Source organism: Ascaphus truei, chromosome 15 (genome assembly GCF_040206685.1).
Source record: "Ascaphus truei isolate aAscTru1 chromosome 15, aAscTru1.hap1, whole genome shotgun sequence".
In the NCBI taxonomy this organism is placed as follows: Eukaryota; Metazoa; Chordata; class Amphibia; order Anura; family Ascaphidae; genus Ascaphus; species Ascaphus truei.
In genome coordinates this window covers 39555242-39578655 of record NC_134497.1, presented here as the reverse complement: position 1 = coordinate 39578655, position 23414 = coordinate 39555242, and the positions used below count along the sequence as shown (strand labels likewise).

The following is a 23414-nucleotide window of genomic DNA, read 5'->3' as shown; positions in this document are numbered from 1 at the left end:
GAGTGTGTGTATATGGGAGTGTGTGTGTGTATATGGGAGTGAGTGTGTGTATATGGGAGTGAGTGTGTGTATATGGGAGTGAGTGTGTGTATGTGAGTGAGTGTGTGTATATGTGAGTGTGTGTGTATATGTGAGTGTGTGTGTGTGTGTGTGTATGTGAGTGAGTGTGTGTGTATATATGGGAGCGAGTGTGTGTGTGTATATATGGGAGTGTGTGTGTGTGTGTGTGTGTGTGTGTGTATATGGGAGTGTGTGTGTGTGTGTGTATATGGGAGTGAGTGTCTATATGGGAGTGTGTGTGTGTGTGTGTGTGTGTGTGTGTGTGTGTGTGTGTGTGTGTGTGTGTGTGTGTGTGTGTGTGTGTGTGTGTGTGTGTGTGTATGTGTGTGTGTGTGTATATGGGAGTGTGTGTGTATATGGGAGTGTGTGTGTATATGGGAGTGTGTGTGTATATGGGAGTGTGTGTGTATATGGGAGTGTGTGTGTATATGGGAGTGTGTGTGTATATGGGAGTGTGTGTGTATATGGGAGTGTGTGTGTATATGGGAGTGTGTGTGTGTATGGGAGTGTGTGTGTATATGGGAGTGTGTGTGTATATGGGAGTGTGTGTGTATATGGGAGAGTGTGTGTATATATGTGAGTGTGTGTGTGTGTGTGTGTGTATATGGGAGTGTGTGTGTATATGGGAGTGTGTGTGTGTGTGTATATGGGTGTGTGTGTGTGTATATGGGAGTGTGTGTGTGTATATGGGAGTGTGTGTGTGTATATGGGAGTGTGTGTGTGTATATGGGAGTGTGTGTGTGTATATGGGAGTGTGTGTGTGTGTGTATATGGGAGTGTGTGTGTGTATATGGGAGTGTGTGTGTGTATATGGGAGTGTGTGTGTGTATATGGGAGTGTGTGTGTGTATATGGGAGTGTGTGTGTATATGGGAGTGTGTGTGTATATGGGAGTGTGTGTGTGTGTGTATATGGGAGAGTGTGTGTGTATATGGGAGAGTGTGTGTATATGGGAGAGTGTGTGTATATGGGAGAGTGTGTGTATATGGGAGAGTGTGTGTGTATATGGGAGAGTGTGAGAGTGTGTGTGTATATGGGAGAGTGTGAGAGTGTGTGTGTATATGGGAGAGTGTGTGTATATGGAAGAGTGTGTGTGTATATGGGAGTGTGTGTATATGGGAGTGTGTGTATATGTGAGTGAGTGTGTGTATATGTGAGTGAGTGTGTGTGTATATGTGAGTGAGTGTGTGTATATGTGAGTGAGTGTGTATATGGGAGTGAGTGTGTGTATATGGGAGTGAGTGTGTGTGTATATGGGAGTGAGTGTGTGTGTGTATATGGGAGTGAGTGTGTGTGTATATGGGAGTGAGTGTATGTGTATATGGGAGTGAGTGTATGTGTGTGTATATGGGAGCGAGTGTGTGTGTGTGTGTCTATATGGGAGTGTGTGTCTATATGGGAGTGAGTGTGTATGGGAGTGAGTGTGTATGGGAGTGTGTGTGTATGGGAGTGTGTGTGTATGGGAGTGTGTGTGTATGGGAGTGTGTGTGTGTATGGGAGTGTGTGTGTATATGGGAGTGTGTGTGTATATGGGAGTGTGTGTGTATATGGGAGTGTGTGTGTATATGGGAGTGTGTGTGTATATGGGAGTGTGTGTGTATATGGGAGTGTGTGTATATGGGAGTGTGTGTGTATATGGGAGTGTGTGTGTATATGGGAGTGTGTGTGTATATGGGAGTGTGTGTATATGGGAGTGTGTGTATATGGGAGTGTGTGTATATGGGAGTGTGTGTGTGTGTGTGTGTATATGGGAGAGTGTGAGAGTGTGTGTGTATATGGGAGATTGTGTGTGTATATGGGAGTGTGTGTATATGGGAGTGAGTGTGTGTATATGTGAGTGAGTGTGTGTGTGTATGTGAGTGTGTGTATATGTGAGTGAGTGTGTGTGTATATGTGAGTGAGTGTGTGTGTATATGTGAGTGAGTGTGTGTGTATATGTGAGTGAGTGTGTGTGTGTATATGGGAGTGAGTGTATGTGTATATGGGAGTGAGTGTATGTGTATATGGGAGTGAGTGTATGTGTGTGTATATGGGAGTGAGTGTGTGTGTGTATATATGGGAGCGAGTGTGTGTGTGTGTGTGTGTGTGTGTGTGTGTGTGTGTGTGTGTGTATGGGAGTGAGTGTCTATATGGGAGTGAGTGTCTATATGGGAGTGAGTGTCTATATGGGAGTGAGTGTCTATATGGGAGTGATTGTCTATATGGGAGTGAGTGTCTATATGGGAGTGAGTGTCTATATGGGAGTGTGTGTGTATGGGAGTGTGTGTGCATGGGAGTGTGTGTGTGTGTGCATGGGAGTGTGTGTGTGTGTGTGTGTGTGTGTGTGTGTGTGTGTGTGTGTGTGTGTGTGTGTGTGTGTGTGTGTGTGTGTGTGTGTGGGAGTGAGTGTGTGTGTGTATGTGGGAGTGAGTGTGTGTGTGTATATGGGAGTGTGTGTGTGTGTGTGTGTGTGTGTGTGTGTGTGTGTGTGTGTGTGTGTGTGTGTGTGTGTGTGTGTGTGTGTGTGTGTGTGTGCGTGTGTGGGAGTGAGTGTGTGTGTGTATGGGAGTGAGTGTGTATGGGAGTGAGTGTATATGGGAGTGAGTGTGTGTGTGTGTGTGTGTGTGTGTGTGTATATGGGAGTGAGTGTGTGTGTGTGTGTGTGTGTGTGTGTGTGTGTGTGTGTGTGTGTGTGTGTGTGTGTGTGTGTGTGTGTGTGTGTGTATGGGAGTGAGTGTGTGTGTATATGGGAGTGAGTGTGTGTGTGTGTGTGTGTGTGTGTGTGTATATGGGAGTGAGTGTGTGTGTATATGGGAGTGAGTGTGTGTGTATATGGGAGTGAGTGTGTGTGTATATGGGAGTGAGTGTGTGTGTATACGGGAGTGAGTGTGTGTGTATACGGGAGTGAGTGTGTGTGTATACGGGAGTGAGTGTGTGTGTATATGGGAGTGAGTGTATATGGGAGTGAGTGTATATGGGAGTGAGTGTATATGGGAGTGAGTGTGTGTATATGGGAGTGAGTGCACGTATATGTGAGTGAGTGTGTGTATATGTGAGTGAGTGTGTATATGTGAGTGAGTGTGTATATGTGAGTGAGTGTGTATATGTGAGTGAGTGTGTGTGTATATGGGAGTGAGTGTGTGTGTGTCTATGGGAGTGAGTGAGTGTGTGTGTGTGTGTGTGTGTATATGGGAGCGAGTGTGTGTGTGTGTATATATGGGAGTGAGTGTGTGTGTATATGGGAGTGAGTGTGTGTGTATATGGGAGTGAGTGTGTGTGTATATGGGAGTGAGTGTATATGGGAGTGAGTGTATATGGGAGTGAGTGTGTGTATATGGGAGTGAGTGTGTGTATATGGGCGTGAGTGTGTGTATATGGGAGTGTGTGTGTGTATATGGGAGTGAGTGCACGTATATGTGAGTGAGTGTGTGTATATGTGAGTGAGTGTGTATATGTGAGTGAGTGTGTGTGTGTATATGGGAGTGAGTGTGTGTGTGTATATGGGAGTGAGTGTGTGTGTATATGGGAGTGTGTGTGTGTGTGTGTGTGTGTGTGTGTGTGTGTATGGGAGTGTGTGTGTGTGTGTGTGTGTGTGTGTGTGTGTGTGTGTGTGTGTGTGTGTGTGTGTGTGTGTGTGTGTGTGTGTGTGTGTATATGGGAGTGAGTGTGTGTGTGTATATGGGAGTGTGTGTGTGTGGGTATATATGGGAGTGAGTGTGTGTGTGTGTATGGGAGTGAGTGTATATGGGAGTGTGTGTGTGTGTGTGTGTATATATGGGAGTGAGTGTGTGTGTGTATGGGAGTGAGTGTGTATGGGAGTGAGTGTGTGTGTGTGTATATGGGAGTGTGTGTGTGTGTGTGTGTGTATATGGGAGTGAGTGTGTGTATATGGGAGTGAGTGTGTGTGTGTATATGGGAGTGAGTGTGTGTATATGGGAGTGAGTGTGTGTATATGGGAGTGAGTGTGTGTGTATATGGGAGTGAGTGTGTGTGTATATAGGAGTGAGTGTGTGTGTATATGGGAGTGAGTGTGTGTGTATATGGGAGTGAGTGTGTGTGTATATGGGAGTGAGTGTGTGTATATGGGAGTGAGTGTGTGTATATGGGAGTGTGTGTGTGTATATGGGAGTGAGTGCACGTATATGTGAGTGAGTGTGTGTATATGTGAGTGAGTGTGTATATGTGAGTGAGTGTGTATATGTGAGTGAGTGTGTGTGTGTATATGGGAGTGAGTGTGTGTGTGTGTGTGTGTGTGTGTGTGTGTGTGTATATGGGAGCGAGTGTGTGTGTGTGTATATATGGGAGCGAGTGTGTGTGTGTGTGTGTGTGTGTGTGTGTGTGTGTGTGTATGGGAGTGTGTGTGTATGGGAGTGTGTGTGTATGGGAGTGTGTGTGTATGGGAGTGTGTGTGTATGGGAGTGTGTGTGTATGGGAGTGTGTGTGTATGGGAGTGTGTGTGTATGGGAGTGTGTGTGTATGGGAGTGTGTGTGTATGGGAGTGTGTGTATATGGGAGTGTGTGTATATGGGAGTGTGTGTATATGGGAGTGAGTGTGTGTATATGTGAGTGAGTGTGTGTGTATATGTGAGTGTGTGTGTATATGGGAGCGAGTGTGTGTGTGTGTATGGGAGCGAGTGTGTGTGTGTGTGTATATGGGAGCGAGTGTGTGTGTGTGTATATATGGGAGCGAGTGTGTGTGTGTGTGTGTATATGGGTGTGTGTGTGTGTGTGTATATGGGAGTGTGTGTGTGTGTATGGGAGTGTGTGTGTGTATGGGAGTGTGTGTGTATATGGGAGTGTGTGTGTATATGGGAGTGTGTGTGTATATGGGAGTGTGTGTGTATATGGGAGTGTGTGTGTATATGGGAGTGTGTGTGTGTATATGGGAGTGTGTGTGTATATGGGAGTGTGTGTATGTATATGGGAGTGTGTGTGTGTATATGGGAGTGTGTGTGTGTATATGGGAGTGTGTGTGTGTATATGGGAGTGTGTGTGTGTATATGGGAGTGTGTGTGTATATGGGAGTGTGTGTGTGTGTATATGGGAGTGTGTGTGTATATGGGAGTGTGTGTGTATATGGGAGTGTGTGTATATGGGAGTGTGTGTATATGGGAGTGAGTGTGTGTATATGGGAGTGAGTGTGTGTATATGGGAGTGAGTGTGTGTATATGGGAGTGAGTGTGTGTATATGGGAGTGTGTGTGTGTATATGGGAGCGAGTGTGTGTGTGTATATGGGAGTGTGTGTGTGTGTGTGTATATATGGGAGTGTGTGTGTGTGTGTGTGTGTGTGTGTGTGTGTGTGTGTGTGTGTGTGTGTGTGTGTGTGTGTGTGTGTGTGTGTGTGTATGGGAGTGTGTGTGTGTGTATGGGAGTGTGTGTGTATATGGGAGTGTGTGTGTGTATATGGGAGAGTGTGTGTGTATATGGGAGAGTGTGTGTGTATATGGGAGAGTGTGTGTGTATATGGGAGAGTGTGAGAGTGTGTGTGTATATGGGAGAGTGTGAGAGTGTGTGTGTATATGGGAGAGTGTGTGTATATGGAAGAGTGTGTGTGTATATGGGAGTGTGTGTATATGGGAGTGTGTGTATATGTGAGTGAGTGTGTGTATATGTGAGTGAGTGTGTGTGTATATGTGAGTGAGTGTGTGTATATGTGAGTGAGTGTGTATATGGGAGTGAGTGTGTGTATATGGGAGTGAGTGTGTGTGTATATGGGAGTGAGTGTGTGTGTGTATATGGGAGTGAGTGTGTGTGTATATGGGAGTGAGTGTATGTGTATATGGGAGTGAGTGTATGTGTGTGTATATGGGAGCGAGTGTGTGTGTGTGTGTCTATATGGGAGTGTGTGTCTATATGGGAGTGAGTGTGTATGGGAGTGTGTGTGTATGGGAGTGTGTGTGTATGGGAGTGTGTGTGTGTATGGGAGTGTGTGTGTATATGGGAGTGTGTGTGTATATGGGAGTGTGTGTGTATATGGGAGTGTGTGTGTATATGGGAGTGTGTGTGTATATGGGAGTGTGTGTGTATATGGGAGTGTGTGTATATGGGAGTGTGTGTGTATATGGGAGTGTGTGTATATGGGAGTGTGTGTGTATATGGGAGTGTGTGTATATGGGAGTGTGTGTATATGGGAGTGTGTGTATATGGGAGTGTGTGTGTGTGTGTGTGTGTATATGGGAGAGTGTGAGAGTGTGTGTGTATATGGGAGATTGTGTGTGTATATGGGAGTGTGTGTATATGGGAGTGAGTGTGTGTATATGTGAGTGAGTGTGTGTGTGTATGTGAGTGTGTGTATATGTGAGTGAGTGTGTGTGTGTATATGTGAGTGAGTGTGTGTGTATATGTGAGTGAGTGTGTGTGTGTATATGGGAGTGAGTGTGTGTGTGTATATGGGAGTGAGTGTATGTGTATATGGGAGTGAGTGTATGTGTGTGTATATGGGAGTGAGTGTGTGTGTGTATATATGGGAGCGAGTGTGTGTGTGTGTGTGTGTGTGTGTGTGTGTGTGTGTGTGTATGGGAGTGAGTGTCTATATGGGAGTGAGTGTCTATATGGGAGTGAGTGTCTATATGGGAGTGAGTGTCTATATGGGAGTGAGTGTCTATATGGGAGTGATTGTCTATATGGGAGTGAGTGTCTATATGGGAGTGAGTGTCTATATGGGAGTGTGTGTGTATGGGAGTGTGTGTGCATGGGAGTGTGTGTGTGTGTGCATGGGAGTGTGTGTGTGTGTGTGTGTGTGTGTGTGTGTGTGTGTGTGGGAGTGAGTGTGTGTGTGTATGTGGGAGTGAGTGTGTGTGTGTATATGGGAGTGTGTGTGTGTGTGTGTGTGTGTGTGTGTGTGTGTGGGAGTGAGTGTGTGTGTGTATGGGAGTGAGTGTGTATGGGAGTGAGTGTATATGGGAGTGAGTGTGTGTGTGTGTGTGTGTGTGTGTGTGTGTGTGTATATGGGAGTGAGTGTGTGTGTGTGTGTGTGTGTGTGTGTGTGTGTGTGTGTGTATATGGGAGTGAGTGTGTGTGTATATGGGAGTGAGTGTGTGTGTGTGTGTGTGTGTGTGTGTGTGTGTATATGGGAGTGAGTGTGTGTGTATATGGGAGTGAGTGTGTGTGTATATGGGAGTGAGTGTGTGTGTATACGGGAGTGAGTGTGTGTGTATACGGGAGTGAGTGTGTGTGTATACGGGAGTGAGTGTGTGTGTATATGGGAGTGAGTGTATATGGGAGTGAGTGTATATGGGAGTGAGTGTATATGGGAGTGTGTGTGTGTATATGGGAGTGAGTGCACGTATATGTGAGTGAGTGTGTGTATATGTGAGTGAGTGTGTATATGTGAGTGAGTGTGTATATGTGAGTGAGTGTGTGTGTGTATATGGGAGTGAGTGTGTGTGTGTGTGTGTGTGTGTGTGTGTGTGTGTGTGTATATGGGAGCGAGTGTGTGTGTGTGTATATATGGGAGCGAGTGTGTGTGTGTGTGTGTGTGTGTGTGTGTGTGTGTGTGTGTGTGTGTATGGGAGTGTGTGTGTATGGGAGTGTGTGTGTATGGGAGTGTGTGTGTATGGGAGTGTGTGTGTATGGGAGTGTGTGTGTATGGGAGTGTGTGTGTATGGGAGTGTGTGTGTATGGGAGTGTGTGTGTATGGGAGTGTGTGTATATGGGAGTGTGTGTATATGGGAGTGTGTGTATATGGGAGTGAGTGTGTGTATATGTGAGTGAGTGTGTGTGTATATGTGAGTGTGTGTGTATATGGGAGCGAGTGTGTGTGTGTGTATGGGAGCGAGTGTGTGTGTGTGTGTATATGGGAGCGAGTGTGTGTGTGTGTATATATGGGAGCGAGTGTGTGTGTGTGTGTATATGGGTGTGTGTGTGTGTGTGTATATGGGAGTGTGTGTGTGTGTATGGGAGTGTGTGTGTGTATGGGAGTGTGTGTGTATATGGGAGTGTGTGTGTATATGGGAGTGTGTGTGTATATGGGAGTGTGTGTGTATATGGGAGTGTGTGTGTATATGGGAGTGTGTGTGTGTATATGGGAGTGTGTGTGTATATGGGAGTGTGTGTATGTATATGGGAGTGTGTGTGTGTATATGGGAGTGTGTGTGTGTATATGGGAGTGTGTGTGTGTATATGGGAGTGTGTGTGTGTATATGGGAGTGTGTGTGTATATGGGAGTGTGTGTGTGTGTATATGGGAGTGTGTGTGTATATGGGAGTGTGTGTGTATATGGGAGTGTGTGTATATGGGAGTGTGTGTATATGGGAGTGAGTGTGTGTATATGGGAGTGAGTGTGTGTATATGGGAGTGAGTGTGTGTATATGGGAGTGAGTGTGTGTATATGGGAGTGTGTGTGTGTATATGGGAGCGAGTGTGTGTGTGTATATGGGAGTGTGTGTGTGTGTGTGTATATATATGGGAGTGTGTGTGTGTGTGTGTGTGTGTGTGTGTGTGTGTGTGTGTGTGTGTGTGTGTGTGTGTGTGTATGGGAGTGTGTGTGTGTGTATGGGAGTGTGTGTGTATATGGGAGTGTGTGTGTGTATATGGGAGAGTGTGTGTGTATATGGGAGAGTGTGTGTGTATATGGGAGAGTGTGTGTGTATATGGGAGAGTGTGAGAGTGTGTGTGTATATGGGAGAGTGTGAGAGTGTGTGTGTATATGGGAGAGTGTGTGTATATGGAAGAGTGTGTGTGTATATGGGAGTGTGTGTATATGGGAGTGTGTGTATATGTGAGTGAGTGTGTGTGTATATGTGAGTGAGTGTGTGTATATGTGAGTGAGTGTGTATATGGGAGTGAGTGTGTGTATATGGGAGTGAGTGTGTGTGTATATGGGAGTGAGTGTGTGTGTGTATATGGGAGTGAGTGTATGTGTATATGGGAGTGAGTGTGTGTGTATATGGGAGCGAGTGTGTGTGTGTGTGTGTGTGTCTATATGGGAGTGTGTGTCTATATGGGAGTGAGTGTGTATGGGAGTGTGTGTGTATGGGAGTGTGTGTGTATGGGAGTGTGTGTGTATGGGAGTGTGTGTGTGTATGGGAGTGTGTGTGTATATGGGAGTGTGTGTGTATATGGGAGTGTGTGTGTATATGGGAGTGTGTGTGTATATGGGAGTGTGTGTGTATATGGGAGTGTGTGTGTATATGGGAGTGTGTGTGTATATGGGAGTGTGTGTATATGGGAGTGTGTGTGTATATGGGAGTGTGTGTATATGGGAGTGTGTGTGTATATGGGAGTGTGTGTATATGGGAGTGTGTGTGTATATGGGAGTGTGTGTATATGGGAGTGTGTGTATATGGGAGTGTGTGTATATGGGAGTGTGTGTGTGTGTGTGTGTGTATATGGGAGAGTGTGAGAGTGTGTGTGTATATGGGAGATTGTGTGTGTATATGGGAGTGTGTGTATATGGGAGTGAGTGTGTGTATATGTGAGTGAGTGTGTGTGTGTATGTGAGTGTGTGTGTATATGTGAGTGAGTGTGTGTGTATATGTGAGTGAGTGTGTGTGTATATGTGAGTGAGTGTGTGTGTGTATATGGGAGTGAGTGTGTGTGTGTATATGGGAGTGAGTGTATGTGTATATGGGAGTGAGTGTATGTGTGTGTATATGGGAGTGAGTGTGTGTGTGTATATATGGGAGCGAGTGTGTGTGTGTGTGTGTGTGTGTGTGTGTGTGTATGGGAGTGAGTGTCTATATGGGAGTGAGTGTCTATATGGGAGTGAGTGTCAATATGGGAGTGAGTGTCTATATGGGAGTGATTGTCTATATGGGAGTGAGTGTCTATATGGGAGTGAGTGTCTATATGGGAGTGTGTGTGTATGGGAGTGTGTGTGCATGGGAGTGTGTGTGTGTGTGCATGGGAGTGTGTGTGCATGGGAGTGTGTGTGTGTGTGTGTGTGTGTGTGTGGGAGTGAGTGTGTGTGTGTATGTGGGAGTGAGTGTGTGTGTGTATATGGGAGTGTGTGTGTGTGTGTGTGTGTGTGTGTGTGTGTGTGTGTGTGTGTGTGTGTGTGTGTGTGTGTGTGTGTGTGTGTGTGTGTGTGTGTGTGTGTGTGTGTGTGTGTGTATATGGGAGCGAGTGTGTGTGTGTGTATATATGGGAGCGAGTGTGTGTGTGTGTGTGTGTGTGTGTGTGTGTGTGTGTGTGTGTGTGTGTGTATGGGAGTGTGTGTGTATGGGAGTGTGTGTGTATGGGAGTGTGTGTGTATGGGAGTGTGTGTGTATGGGAGTGTGTGTGTATGGGAGTGTGTGTGTATGGGAGTGTGTGTGTATGGGAGTGTGTGTGTATGGGAGTGTGTGTATATGGGAGTGTGTGTATATGGGAGTGTGTGTATATGGGAGTGAGTGTGTGTATATGTGAGTGAGTGTGTGTGTATATGTGAGTGTGTGTGTATATGGGAGCGAGTGTGTGTGTGTGTATGGGAGCGAGTGTGTGTGTGTGTGTATATGGGAGCGAGTGTGTGTGTGTGTATATATGGGAGCGAGTGTGTGTGTGTGTGTATATGGGTGTGTGTGTGTGTGTGTATATGGGAGTGTGTGTGTGTGTATGGGAGTGTGTGTGTGTATGGGAGTGTGTGTGTATATGGGAGTGTGTGTGTATATGGGAGTGTGTGTGTATATGGGAGTGTGTGTGTATATGGGAGTGTGTGTGTATATGGGAGTGTGTGTGTGTATATGGGAGTGTGTGTGTATATGGGAGTGTGTGTATGTATATGGGAGTGTGTGTGTGTATATGGGAGTGTGTGTGTGTATATGGGAGTGTGTGTGTGTATATGGGAGTGTGTGTGTGTATATGGGAGTGTGTGTGTATATGGGAGTGTGTGTGTGTGTATATGGGAGTGTGTGTGTATATGGGAGTGTGTGTGTATATGGGAGTGTGTGTATATGGGAGTGTGTGTATATGGGAGTGAGTGTGTGTATATGGGAGTGAGTGTGTGTATATGGGAGTGAGTGTGTGTATATGGGAGTGAGTGTGTGTATATGGGAGTGTGTGTGTGTATATGGGAGCGAGTGTGTGTGTGTATATGGGAGTGTGTGTGTGTGTGTGTATATATATGGGAGTGTGTGTGTGTGTGTGTGTGTGTGTGTGTGTGTGTGTGTGTGTGTGTGTGTGTGTGTGTGTGTGTGTGTATGGGAGTGTGTGTGTGTGTATGGGAGTGTGTGTGTATATGGGAGTGTGTGTGTGTATATGGGAGAGTGTGTGTGTATATGGGAGAGTGTGTGTGTATATGGGAGAGTGTGTGTGTATATGGGAGAGTGTGAGAGTGTGTGTGTATATGGGAGAGTGTGAGAGTGTGTGTGTATATGGGAGAGTGTGTGTATATGGAAGAGTGTGTGTGTATATGGGAGTGTGTGTATATGGGAGTGTGTGTATATGTGAGTGAGTGTGTGTGTATATGTGAGTGAGTGTGTGTATATGTGAGTGAGTGTGTATATGGGAGTGAGTGTGTGTATATGGGAGTGAGTGTGTGTGTATATGGGAGTGAGTGTGTGTGTGTATATGGGAGTGAGTGTATGTGTATATGGGAGTGAGTGTGTGTGTATATGGGAGCGAGTGTGTGTGTGTGTGTGTGTGTCTATATGGGAGTGTGTGTCTATATGGGAGTGAGTGTGTATGGGAGTGTGTGTGTATGGGAGTGTGTGTGTATGGGAGTGTGTGTGTATGGGAGTGTGTGTGTGTATGGGAGTGTGTGTGTATATGGGAGTGTGTGTGTATATGGGAGTGTGTGTGTATATGGGAGTGTGTGTGTATATGGGAGTGTGTGTGTATATGGGAGTGTGTGTGTATATGGGAGTGTGTGTGTATATGGGAGTGTGTGTATATGGGAGTGTGTGTGTATATGGGAGTGTGTGTATATGGGAGTGTGTGTGTATATGGGAGTGTGTGTATATGGGAGTGTGTGTGTATATGGGAGTGTGTGTATATGGGAGTGTGTGTATATGGGAGTGTGTGTATATGGGAGTGTGTGTGTGTGTGTGTGTGTATATGGGAGAGTGTGAGAGTGTGTGTGTATATGGGAGATTGTGTGTGTATATGGGAGTGTGTGTATATGGGAGTGAGTGTGTGTATATGTGAGTGAGTGTGTGTGTGTATGTGAGTGTGTGTGTATATGTGAGTGAGTGTGTGTGTATATGTGAGTGAGTGTGTGTGTATATGTGAGTGAGTGTGTGTGTGTATATGGGAGTGAGTGTGTGTGTGTATATGGGAGTGAGTGTATGTGTATATGGGAGTGAGTGTATGTGTGTGTATATGGGAGTGAGTGTGTGTGTGTATATATGGGAGCGAGTGTGTGTGTGTGTGTGTGTGTGTGTGTGTGTGTATGGGAGTGAGTGTCTATATGGGAGTGAGTGTCTATATGGGAGTGAGTGTCAATATGGGAGTGAGTGTCTATATGGGAGTGATTGTCTATATGGGAGTGAGTGTCTATATGGGAGTGAGTGTCTATATGGGAGTGTGTGTGTATGGGAGTGTGTGTGCATGGGAGTGTGTGTGTGTGTGCATGGGAGTGTGTGTGCATGGGAGTGTGTGTGTGTGTGTGTGTGTGTGTGTGGGAGTGAGTGTGTGTGTGTATGTGGGAGTGAGTGTGTGTGTGTATATGGGAGTGTGTGTGTGTGTGTGTGTGTGTGTGTGTGTGTGTGTGTGTGTGTGTGTGTGTGTGTGTGTGTGTGTGTGTGTGTGTGTGTGTGTGTGTGTGTGCGTGTGTGTGTGTGGGAGTGAGTGTGTGTGTGTATGGGAGTGAGTGTGTATGGGAGTGAGTGTATATGGGAGTGAGTGTGTGTGTGTGTGTGTGTGTGTGTGTATATGGGAGTGAGTGTGTGTGTGTGTGTGTGTGTGTGTGTGTGTGTGTGTGTGTGTGTGTGTGTGTGTGTGTGTATATGGGAGTGAGTGTGTGTGTATATGGGAGTGAGTGTGTGTGTGTGTGTGTGTGTGTGTGTGTGTGTGTGTATATGGGAGTGAGTGTGTGTGTATATGGGAGTGAGTGTGTGTGTATATGGGAGTGAGTGTGTGTGTATACGGGAGTGAGTGTGTGTGTATACGGGAGTGAGTGTGTGTGTATACGGGAGTGAGTGTGTGTGTATATGGGAGTGAGTGTATATGGGAGTGAGTGTATATGGGAGTGAGTGTATATGGGAGTGAGTGTGTGTATATGGGAGTGAGTGCACGTATATGTGAGTGAGTGTGTGTACTGCACCGACACACTTTATTCGAGCAAATACCCGGTATGTACCTGGCAGATACCTGGAATGCGCCGCTCCTCACCTCTGACAAGCCCCGTTGCATTTGCCTTCCCAGCCTGGGTTCATGCCTGGCTGACGGGCGGCTGATCTGTTAAATGATAATGATTAGGATTTAATAGGCTGCAATGCTTCGCGTGTCTACCAGATGGCATAAATTCATGAATTGTAATGCAGTATATATATATGTACTGTGCAGTATTGCAGCCAGCGGGAATAAAATGCTTCAATCCCTGCTTGGAAAATACCTCAATGCACTCGGGCAGAAAACAGTCACAAACCTCAATACACCCGGGTATACCCGAATTCGTGGGACTAGCCGAGCTCGAATAAAGTGTGTCGCCAGTGTATATGTGAGTGAGTGTGTATATGTGAGTGAGTGTGTATATGTGAGTGAGTGTGTGTGTATATGTGAGTGAGTGTGTGTGTATATGGGAGTGAGTGTGTGTGTGTCTATGGGAGTGAGTGAGTGTGTGTGTGTGTGTATATGGGAGCGAGTGTGTGTGTGTGTATATATGGGAGTGAGTGTGTGTGTATATGGGAGTGAGTGTGTGTGTATATGGGAGTGAGTGTGTGTGTATATGGGAGTGAGTGTGTGTGTATATGGGAGTGAGTGTATATGGGAGTGAGTGTGTGTATATGGGAGTGAGTGTGTGTATATGGGAGTGAGTGTGTGTATATGGGAGTGTGTGTGTGTATATGGGAGTGAGTGCACGTATATGTGAGTGAGTGTGTGTATATGTGAGTGAGTGTGTATATGTGAGTGAGTGTGTGTGTGTATATGGGAGTGAGTGTGTGTGTGTATATGGGAGTGAGTGTGTGTGTATATGGGAGTGTGTGTGTGTGTGTGTGTGTGTGTGTGTGTGTGTGTGTGTGTGTGTGTGTGTGTATGGGAGTGTGTATATGGGAGTGTGTGTGTGTGTGTGTGTGTGTGTGTGTGTGTGTGTGTGTGTATATGGGAGTGAGTGTGTGTGTGTATATGGGAGTGTGTGTGTGTGGGTATATATGGGAGTGAGTGTGTGTGTGTATGGGAGTGAGTGTATATGGGAGTGTGTGTGTGTGTGTGTGTGTATATGGGAGTGAGTGTGTGTGTGTATGGGAGTGAGTGTGTATGGGAGTGAGTGTGTGTGTGTGTGTATGGGAGTGTGTGTGTGTGTGTGTGTGTATATGGGAGTGAGTGTGTGTGTATATGGGAGTGAGTGTGTGTGTGTATATGGGAGTGAGTGTGTGTATATGGGAGTGAGTGTGTGTATATGGGAGTGAGTGTGTGTGTATATGGGAGTGAGTGTGTGTGTATATGGGAGTGAGTGTGTGTGTATATGGGAGTGAGTGTGTGTGTATATGGGAGTGAGTGTGTGTGTATATGGGAGTGAGTGTGTGTATATGGGAGTGAGTGTGTGTATATGGGAGTGTGTGTGTGTATATGGGAGTGAGTGCACGTATATGTGAGTGAGTGTGTGTATATGTGAGTGAGTGTGTATATGTGAGTGAGTGTGTATATGTGAGTGAGTGTGTGTGTGTATATGGGAGTGAGTGTGTGTGTGTGTGTGTGTGTGTGTGTGTGTGTATATGGGAGCGAGTGTGTGTGTGTGTATATATGGGAGCGAGTGTGTGTGTGTGTGTGTGTGTGTGTGTGTGTGTGTGTGTGTGTATGGGAGTGTGTGTGTATGGGAGTGTGTGTGTATGGGAGTGTGTGTGTATGGGAGTGTGTGTGTATGGGAGTGTGTGTGTATGGGAGTGTGTGTGTATGGGAGTGTGTGTGTATGGGAGTGTGTGTGTATGGGAGTGTGTGTGTATGGGAGTGTGTGTATATGGGAGTGTGTGTATATGGGAGTGTGTGTATATGGGAGTGAGTGTGTGTATATGTGAGTGAGTGTGTGTGTATATGTGAGTGTGTGTGTATATGGGAGCGAGTGTGTGTGTGTATATGGGAGCGAGTGTGTGTGTGTGTGTATATGGGAGCGAGTGTGTGTGTGTGTATATATGGGAGCGAGTGTGTGTGTGTGTGTATATGGGTGTGTGTGTGTGTGTGTATATGGGAGTGTGTGTGTGTGTATGGGAGTGTGTGTGTGTATGGGAGTGTGTGTGTATATGGGAGTGTGTGTGTATATGGGAGTGTGTGTGTATATGGGAGTGTGTGTGTATATGGGAGTGTGTGTGTGTATATGGGAGTGTGTGTGTATATGGGAGTGTGTGTATGTATATGGGAGTGTGTGTGTGTATATGGGAGTGTGTGTGTGTATATGGGAGTGTGTGTGTGTATATGGGAGTGTGTGTGTGTATATGGGAGTGTGTGTGTATATGGGAGTGTGTGTGTGTGTATATGGGAGTGTGTGTGTATATGGGAGTGTGTGTGTATATGGGAGTGTGTGTATATGGGAGTGTGTGTATATGGGAGTGAGTGTATATGGGAGTGAGTGTGTGTATATGGGAGTGAGTGTGTGTATATGGGAGTGAGTGTGTGTATATGGGAGTGAGTGTGTGTATATGGGAGTGTGTGTGTGTATATGGGAGCGAGTGTGTGTGTGTATATGGGAGTGTGTGTGTGTGTGTGTATATATGGGAGTGTGTGTGTGTGTGTGTGTGTGTGTGTGTGTGTGTGTGTGTGTGTGTGTGTATGGGAGTGTGTGTGTGTGTATGGGAGTGTGTGTGTATATGGGAGTGTGTGTGTGTATATGGGAGAGTGTGTGTGTATATGGGAGAGTGTGTGTGTATATGGGAGAGTGTGTGTGTATATGGGAGTGTGTGTGTATATGGGAGAGTGTGTGTGTATATGGGAGTGTGTGTGTGTATATGGGAGAGTGTGTGTATATGGGAGTGTGTGTGTATATGGGAGTGTGTGTGTATATAGGAGTGTGTGTGTGTATATGGGAGAGTGTGTGTATATGGGAGAGTGTGTGTGTATATGGAGAGTGTGTGTGTATATGGAGAGTGTGTGTGTATATGGGAGAGTGTGTGTGTGTATATGGGAGTGAGTGTGTGTGTATATGGGAGTGAGTGTGTGTGTATATGGGAGTGAGTGTGTGTATATGGGAGCGAGTGTGTGTGTATATGGGAGCAAGTGTGTGTGTGTATATGGGAGCGAGTGTGTGTGTGTGTATATATGGGAGCGAGTGTGTGTGTGTGTGTGTGTATATATGCGAGCGAGTGTGTGTGTGTGTGTGTGTGTGTATATATGCGAGCGAGTGTGTGTGTGTGTGTGTGTGTGTATATATGGGAGTGTGTGTGTATATGGGAGTGTGTGTGTATATGGGAGTGTGTGTGTATATGGGAGTGTGTGTGTATATGGGAGTGTGTGTGTATATGGGAGTGTGTGTGTGTATATGGGAGTGTGTGTGTATATGGGAGTGTGTGTGTGTATATGGGAGTGTGTGTGTATATGGGAGTGTGTGTGTATATGGGAGTGTGTGTGTATATGGGAGTGTGTGTGTATATGGGAGTGTGTGTGTATATGGGAGTGTGTGTATATGGGAGTGTGTGTGTGTATGTATATGGGAGTGTGTGTGTGTATGTATATGGGAGTGTGTGTGTGTATGTATATGGGAGTGTGTGTGTGTGTGTATGTATATGGGAGTGTGTGTGTGTATGGGAGTGTGTGTATATGGGTGTGTGTGTGTGTGTATATGGGAGTGTGTGTGTGTGTGTGTGTGTGTGTGTGTGTGTGTGTGTGTGTGTGTGTGTGTGTGTGTGTGTGTGTGTGTGTGTGTGTGTGTATGGGAGTGTGTGTGTGTATATGGGAGTGTGTGTGTGTATATGGGAGTGTGTGTGTGTATATGGGAGTGTGTGTGTGTATATGGGAGTGTGTGTGTGTATATGGGAGTGTGTGTGTGTATATGGGAGTGTGTGTGTGTATATGGGAGTGTGTGTGTGTGTGTGTGTATATGGGTGTGTGTGTGTATATGGGAGTGTGTGTGTGTATATGGGAGTGTGTGTGTATATGGGAGTGTGTGTGTGTATATGGGAGTGTGTGTGTGTATATGGGAGTGTGTGTGTGTATATGGGAGTGTGTGTGTGTATATGGGAGTGTGTGTGTGTATATGGGAGTGTGTGTGTGTATATGGGAGTGTGTGTGTGTATATGGGAGTGTGTGTGTGTATATGGGAGTGTGTGTGTGTATATGGGAGTGTGTGTGTGTATATGGGAGTGTGTGTGTGTATATGGGAGTGTGTGTGTGTATATGGGAGTGTGTGTGTGTATATGGGAGTGTGTGTGTGTATATGGGAGTGTGTGTGTATATGGGAGTGTGTGTGTATATGGGAGTGTGTGTGTATATGGGAGTGTGTGTGTATATGGGAGTGTGTGTGTATATGGGAGTGTGTGTGTATATGGGAGTGTGTGTGTATATGGGAGTGTGTGTGTATATGGGAGTGTGTGTGTATATGGGAGTGTGTGTGTATATGGGAGTGTGTGTGTATATGGGAGTGTGTGTGTATATGGGAGTGTGTGTGTGTATATGGGAGTGTGTGTGTGTATATGGGAGTGTGTGTGTGTATATGGGAGTGTGTGTGTATATGGGAGTGTGTGTGTATATGGGAGTGTGTGTGTATATGGGAGTGTGTGTGTATATGGGAGTGTGTGTGTATATGGGAGTGTGTGTGTATATGGGAGTGTGTGTGTATATGGGAGTGTGTGTGTATATGGGAGTGTGTGTATATGGGAGTGTGTGTGTGTATGTATATGGGAGTGTGTGTGTGTATGTATATGGGAGTGTGTGTGTGTGTGTGTATGTATATGGGAGTGTGTGTGTGTATGGGAGTGTGTGTATATGGTGTGTGTGTGTGTGTGTGTATATGGGAGTGTGTGTGTGTGTGTGTGTGTGTGTATGGGAGTGTGTGTGTGTATATGGGAGTGTGTGTGTGTATATGGGAGTGTGTGTGTGTATATGGGAGTGTGTGTGTGTATATGGGAGTGTGTGTGTATATGGGAGTGTGTGTGTATATGGGAGTGTGTGTGTATATGGGAGTGTGTGTGTGTGTGTATATGGGAGTGTGTGTGTGTATATGGGAGTGTGTGTGTGTATATGGGAGTGTGTGTGTGTATATGGGAGTGTGTGTGTGTATATGGGAGTGTGTGTGTGTATATGGGAGTGTGTGTGTGTATATGGGAGTGTGTGTGTATATGGGAGTGTGTGTGTATATGGGAGTGTGTGTGTATATGGGAGTGTGTGTGTGTATATGGGAGTGTGTGTGTGTATATGGGAGTGTGTGTGTGTATATGGGAGTGTGTGTGTGTATATGGGAGTGTGTGTGTGTATATGGGAGTGTGTGTGTGTATATGGGAGTGTGTGTGTATATGGGAGTGTGTGTGTGTATATGGGAGTGTGTGTGTGTATATGGAGTGTGTGTGTGTGTATATGGGAGTGTGTGTGTGTATATGGGAGTGTGTGTGTGTGTATATGGGAGTGTGTGTGTGTATATGGGAGTGTGTGTGTGTGTGTGTATGGGAGTGTGTGTGTGTATATGGAGTGTGTGTGTATATGGAGTGTGTGTGTATATGGGAGAGTGTGTGTGTATATGGGAGAGTGTGTGTGTATATGGGAGTGTGTGTGTATATGGGAGAGTGTGTGTATATGGGAGAGTGTGTGTGTATATGGGAGAGTGTGAGAGTGTGTGTGTATATGGGAGAGTGTGTGTGTATATGGGAGAGTGTGTGTGTGTATATGGGAGTGTGTGTATATGTGAGTGTGTGTGTGTGTATATGTGAGTGTGTGTATGTGTATATGTGAGTGTGTGTATGTGTATATGTGAGTGTGTGTATGTGTATATGTGAGTGTGTGTATATGTGAGTGTGTGTGTATATGTGAGTGAGCGTGTGTGTATATGTGAGTGAGCGTGTGTGTGTATGTGAGTGAGCGTGTGTGTATATGTGAGTGAGCATGTGTGTATATGTGAGTGAGCGTGTGTGTATATGTGAGTGAGCGTGTGTGTATATGTGAGTGAGCGTGTGTGTGTATGGGAGTGAGCGTGTGTGTATATGGGAGTGAGCGTGTGTGTATATGGGAGTGAGCGTGTGTGTATATGGGAGCGAGTGTATGTGTGTGTATATGGGAGCGAGTGTGTGTGTGTGTGTATATGGGAGCGAGTGTGTGTGTGTGTGTGTGTGTGTGTGTGTGTGTATATGGGAGAGTGTCTATATGGGAGTGAGTGTCTATATGGGAGTGTGTGTCTATATGGGAGTGTGTGTCTATATGGGAGTGTGTGTGTATGGGAGTGAGTGTGTGTGTATGGGAGTGTGTGTGTATGGGAGTGTGTGTGTATGGGAGTGTGTGTGTATGGGAGTGTGTGTATATGGGAGTGTGTGTATATGGGAGTGTGTGTATATGGGAGTGTGTGTATATGGGAGTGTGTGTGTATATGGGAGTGTGTGTGTGTGTGTGTATGTATATGGGAGTGTGTGTGTGTATGTATATGGGAGTGTGTGTGTGTATGTATATGGGAGTGTGTGTGTGTGTATGTATATGGGAGTGTGTGTGTGTATGTATATGGGAGTGTGTGTGTGTGTGTATATGGGAGTGTGTGTGTGTGTGTATATGGGAGTGTGTGTGTGTGTGTATATGGGAGTGTGTGTGTGTGTGTGTATATGGGAGTGTGTGTGTATATGGGAGTGTGTGTGTATATGGGAGTGTGTGTGTGTATATGGGAGTGTGTGTGTGTATATGGGAGTGTGTGTGTGTATATGGGCGTGTGTGTGTGTATATGGGAGTGTGTGTGTATATATGGGAGTGTGTGTGTATATGGGAGTGTGTGTGTGTATATATGGGAGTGTGTGTGTGTATATGGGAGTGTGTGTGTGTATATGGGAGTGTGTGTGTGTGTGTATATGGGAGAGTGTGTGTGTATATGGGAGAGTGTGTGTGTATATGGGAGAGTGTGTAGGACACCAGAGGTACCCCCCAATCAATCACCCCCCACCTAGTCAGTCAAAGTCACCATCTCCTCACCCATTTCCCCCCCATCAGTCAGCCCCCCCTATCTCCTCTCTGTCTCTCCTCTCTCTGTCTGTCTGTCTCCCCTCTCTCTGTCTGTCAGTGTCTCTCCCCACTCTCTGTCTGTCAGTGTCTCTCTCCCACGCTCTGTCTGTCAGTGTCTCTCTCCCACGCTGTCTGTCTCTCTCCCACGCTCTGTCTGTCTCTCTCCCACGCTCTGTCTGTCTCTCTCCCACGCTCTGTCTGTCTCTCTCCCACGCTCTGTCTGTCTCTCTCCCACGCTCTGTCTGTCTCTCTCCCACGCTCTGTCTGTCTCTCTCCCACGCTCTGTCTGTCTCTCACTCTGGATCTGGACATCTTATTTACCCTGTATATCTTAACTGCCCTATACTACACCGAAATAACTTATACTGCTTTCTTCCAGATCTGACTCAAGCTTCACACAGGAAACATCGGAACCCCCCCTAACCCAGAAGACAGGTAGGGAACACCTCCCCTCCAATGTATTACATTGCGGGAATGAGGGTACCTGGACATTGAGGGACTGCGGATCAGGTAAGATCCCAGGCGGGATTGCTGCTTTAGATATTGTGAAGCGGGGGCATCCAGACACTGGTTAAGGGGTTGAGGAAACTAGTCATTCACATCTGGCTTTTATTTCTAGATCACACACACGTAACAAGGACTAATTGTAGTATAATGTAATACAATAAATACATTTATGTCAAAAACGAATGTTGTTCTGACTAGGAATTTATTAAATGTATTTTATTTATATATTTTATTTTAAAGCGGGGTCGGGACTAGGGTTGGGGGCGGGACTAGGTGGCAAGTAGATTTTTTGGTTGGGCGAGTAGATTTTTGGGTGATTTGTCGAACAATATATAAAGAAAAAAAAGAAGGAGCACAAATATATATGGAGGTACCAAATGTAAAACAATTTTATTAAAACAGGGCAAGCAAATTCCCTGATGTATTGATACATTGCAAAAGATTAAAAAAAAAATGGTACAATGTATAACACACACACACGCACACACGCACACACGCACACACGCACACACGCACACACGCACACACACACACACGATAATTCAACCCCTATGTGGTACGAGAAGAGGCAGATGAATGTTCAGACCACAAAGACAAGGAAGTGAGGTATATAATGTAACAATTCGGTGACTACGGAAAGGGTTAATATGAACAAGTGTGGGCTCAACTGATTCTCACCATTCCCACCAGCAATGTGAAGTCCAGAGTAGCAGATCCCCGTCAGCTAAGTCTCCAGACCACAGCACAGGGAGACAATGCGCATGCTGATCCGGAGAACATGCGGGTAACTCACTGATGTGATGTATATAAGGGAGGGAGGGAGGGGTGTAGCTGCCCCGGCCCGTGCTCACACTGCGCCGGCCCGTACTCACACTGCGCCGGCCCGTGCTCACACTGCGCCGGCACTACTACATGGAACAAATGCCCAGGAATCCCGCGACCCAAAATCACAGAGTCCGGTCACCGCACGAATCCTTCTCCGGATACACTGAGCTGTAACCCTGACCCTCTGGAGCAAGTCCCTGCTGGGAGGGGACACTCACCGCAGAGGGGGGGAGGGGTCACTCACCGCAGAGGGGGGATCCTGCCTGACTCTCCCGGCCCCTCCCAGCTGCTGCATGTGTGGGAGACGCTGCTGCTGCTGCTGCTACTGCTGCTGCTGCTCTCTGCCCGGCTGAGAAGGGATTGCTTCCTGCTGCCCATGTGCTTCCGGTCTAGAGCGATCACGTGGCCAGCAGCAGCCAATCACAATAATAATAATAATAATAATAATAACCAGCTGAGGGGTTAATGTTAAAGAGACCCTGAGAGGGGCGTGGCTTAGAGCGTGTCCCTGCTGGGGGCGTGGCTTATGAAAAGGTGCGATGTTACAGTAACCACACACCTGAGGTGTATTGCAGATGCCGTTTATAAGACAAGTGATAGAGAAGGGGGGGGGGGCTTTGCCCTCGGGACGTGGCTCCCCCCCCTCCCCCCGAAAGTTACTTTTATAACATAAGATGGCGGCAGAATGTAGGTTCCCTTTGTGCAAATAGCTAACATGTAATGTTTAATTCGGCGATTAACAAACCCATTACAAACTGTGCGTAACCTTTCTCATCAAGGTGTCTGCCACTGACATAAATAATAACAGCTATCGCTATACGCGCTGCTCGGCCTTAATCACAGGGGCGGTTATGGGTCCCATTCTCTCCCGGTAACACAGGTATAAATGATTGTAAGCTCTGTGGGGTATATGCCATAGCTGTTTGTGTGTTTAATACATTTATTGGGGTGGGGAGCTGCAAACAGGCCCCCACTGGGGTGGGAGGCTATACTCGTCCCCTCAATGGGATGAGGGGTGCACATGGGCCCCACAAGGGCGGGGGACTGCACATGTGCCCCCACTGGGGTGGAGAGGCTACACTTGAGAGCTTTTGTAGAGATGTCTTCATGCATTATTATAATCACAGAATTAGGTTATTAATAGGCACTAGTATTAGTAGTTTTATTGGATTGAAGATGTGCATCTTGTTCATTCTTATGCATTGCTGCCCCAAAGGGTTTTGTGACCTTGTGCATATTAAGCATTCAATTGATTGATAAAACTCATCATGTATACAACAGTAGTTTAAAACCATGTGTTCTGTCACAGGTATAGGGCTAGGTGACATGTAACAGTTTAAGCATTTCATAATTCCACAGCATTGCTTTTGGTCTAGTGTTTAATAATTATAATAATTGTTTGTTGTTGTATAGTGCTGCTAGTTTAACGTAGCGCTTTACAGAGACCTTTTGCAGACACAGTCCCTGTCCCATAGAGGTTACAATCTATGTTTTTGGTGCCTGAGGCACAGGGAGATAAAGTGACATGCCCATGGTCACAAGAAGCCGACACCAGGAATTTAACCAGGTTCCCCTGCTAAGTGTTAAGTTATATTGTGTATCGGCTTCCATATATCTCATAAGCAAGGCTCTAAAAGTCTCTTTCCCGAGTGTGGTCCTGTGAACCTCATTGCGGTCCCACCCTGGGATCACTTTAATCTGACGTATAAATGTCACATTTAACATGGATGGAATAACATGACTATGAAAGACGTGCCCGCAGTAAGAGTATGTGTGCAACATAGAGTATGTCTGACTCCCGGCTGAGGGTGTGAAGTTCTGTCCTCCGAATGATGCAAGAAGTTTCTCAG

General features: G+C 46.1%; 1 protein-coding gene across 3 annotated transcripts in view; it reads right to left on the bottom strand.

Moving 5' to 3' along the window:
* LOC142466839 (uncharacterized) overlaps window positions 1-21956 on the bottom strand; it is a 95572-nt gene extending 73616 nt beyond the window's left edge. Inside the window, exon 1 of one of the 3 annotated variants that reach the window (XM_075572339.1) lies at window positions 21809-21956. In XM_075572339.1, the coding sequence (XP_075428454.1) occupies window positions 21809-21942 (134 nt within the window). In that variant the 5' untranslated portion in view covers window positions 21943-21956. The other 2 variants (XM_075572340.1, XM_075572341.1) reach the window with 2 other exon arrangements.
* Between the last annotated feature and the right edge of the window lie 1458 nt (window positions 21957-23414).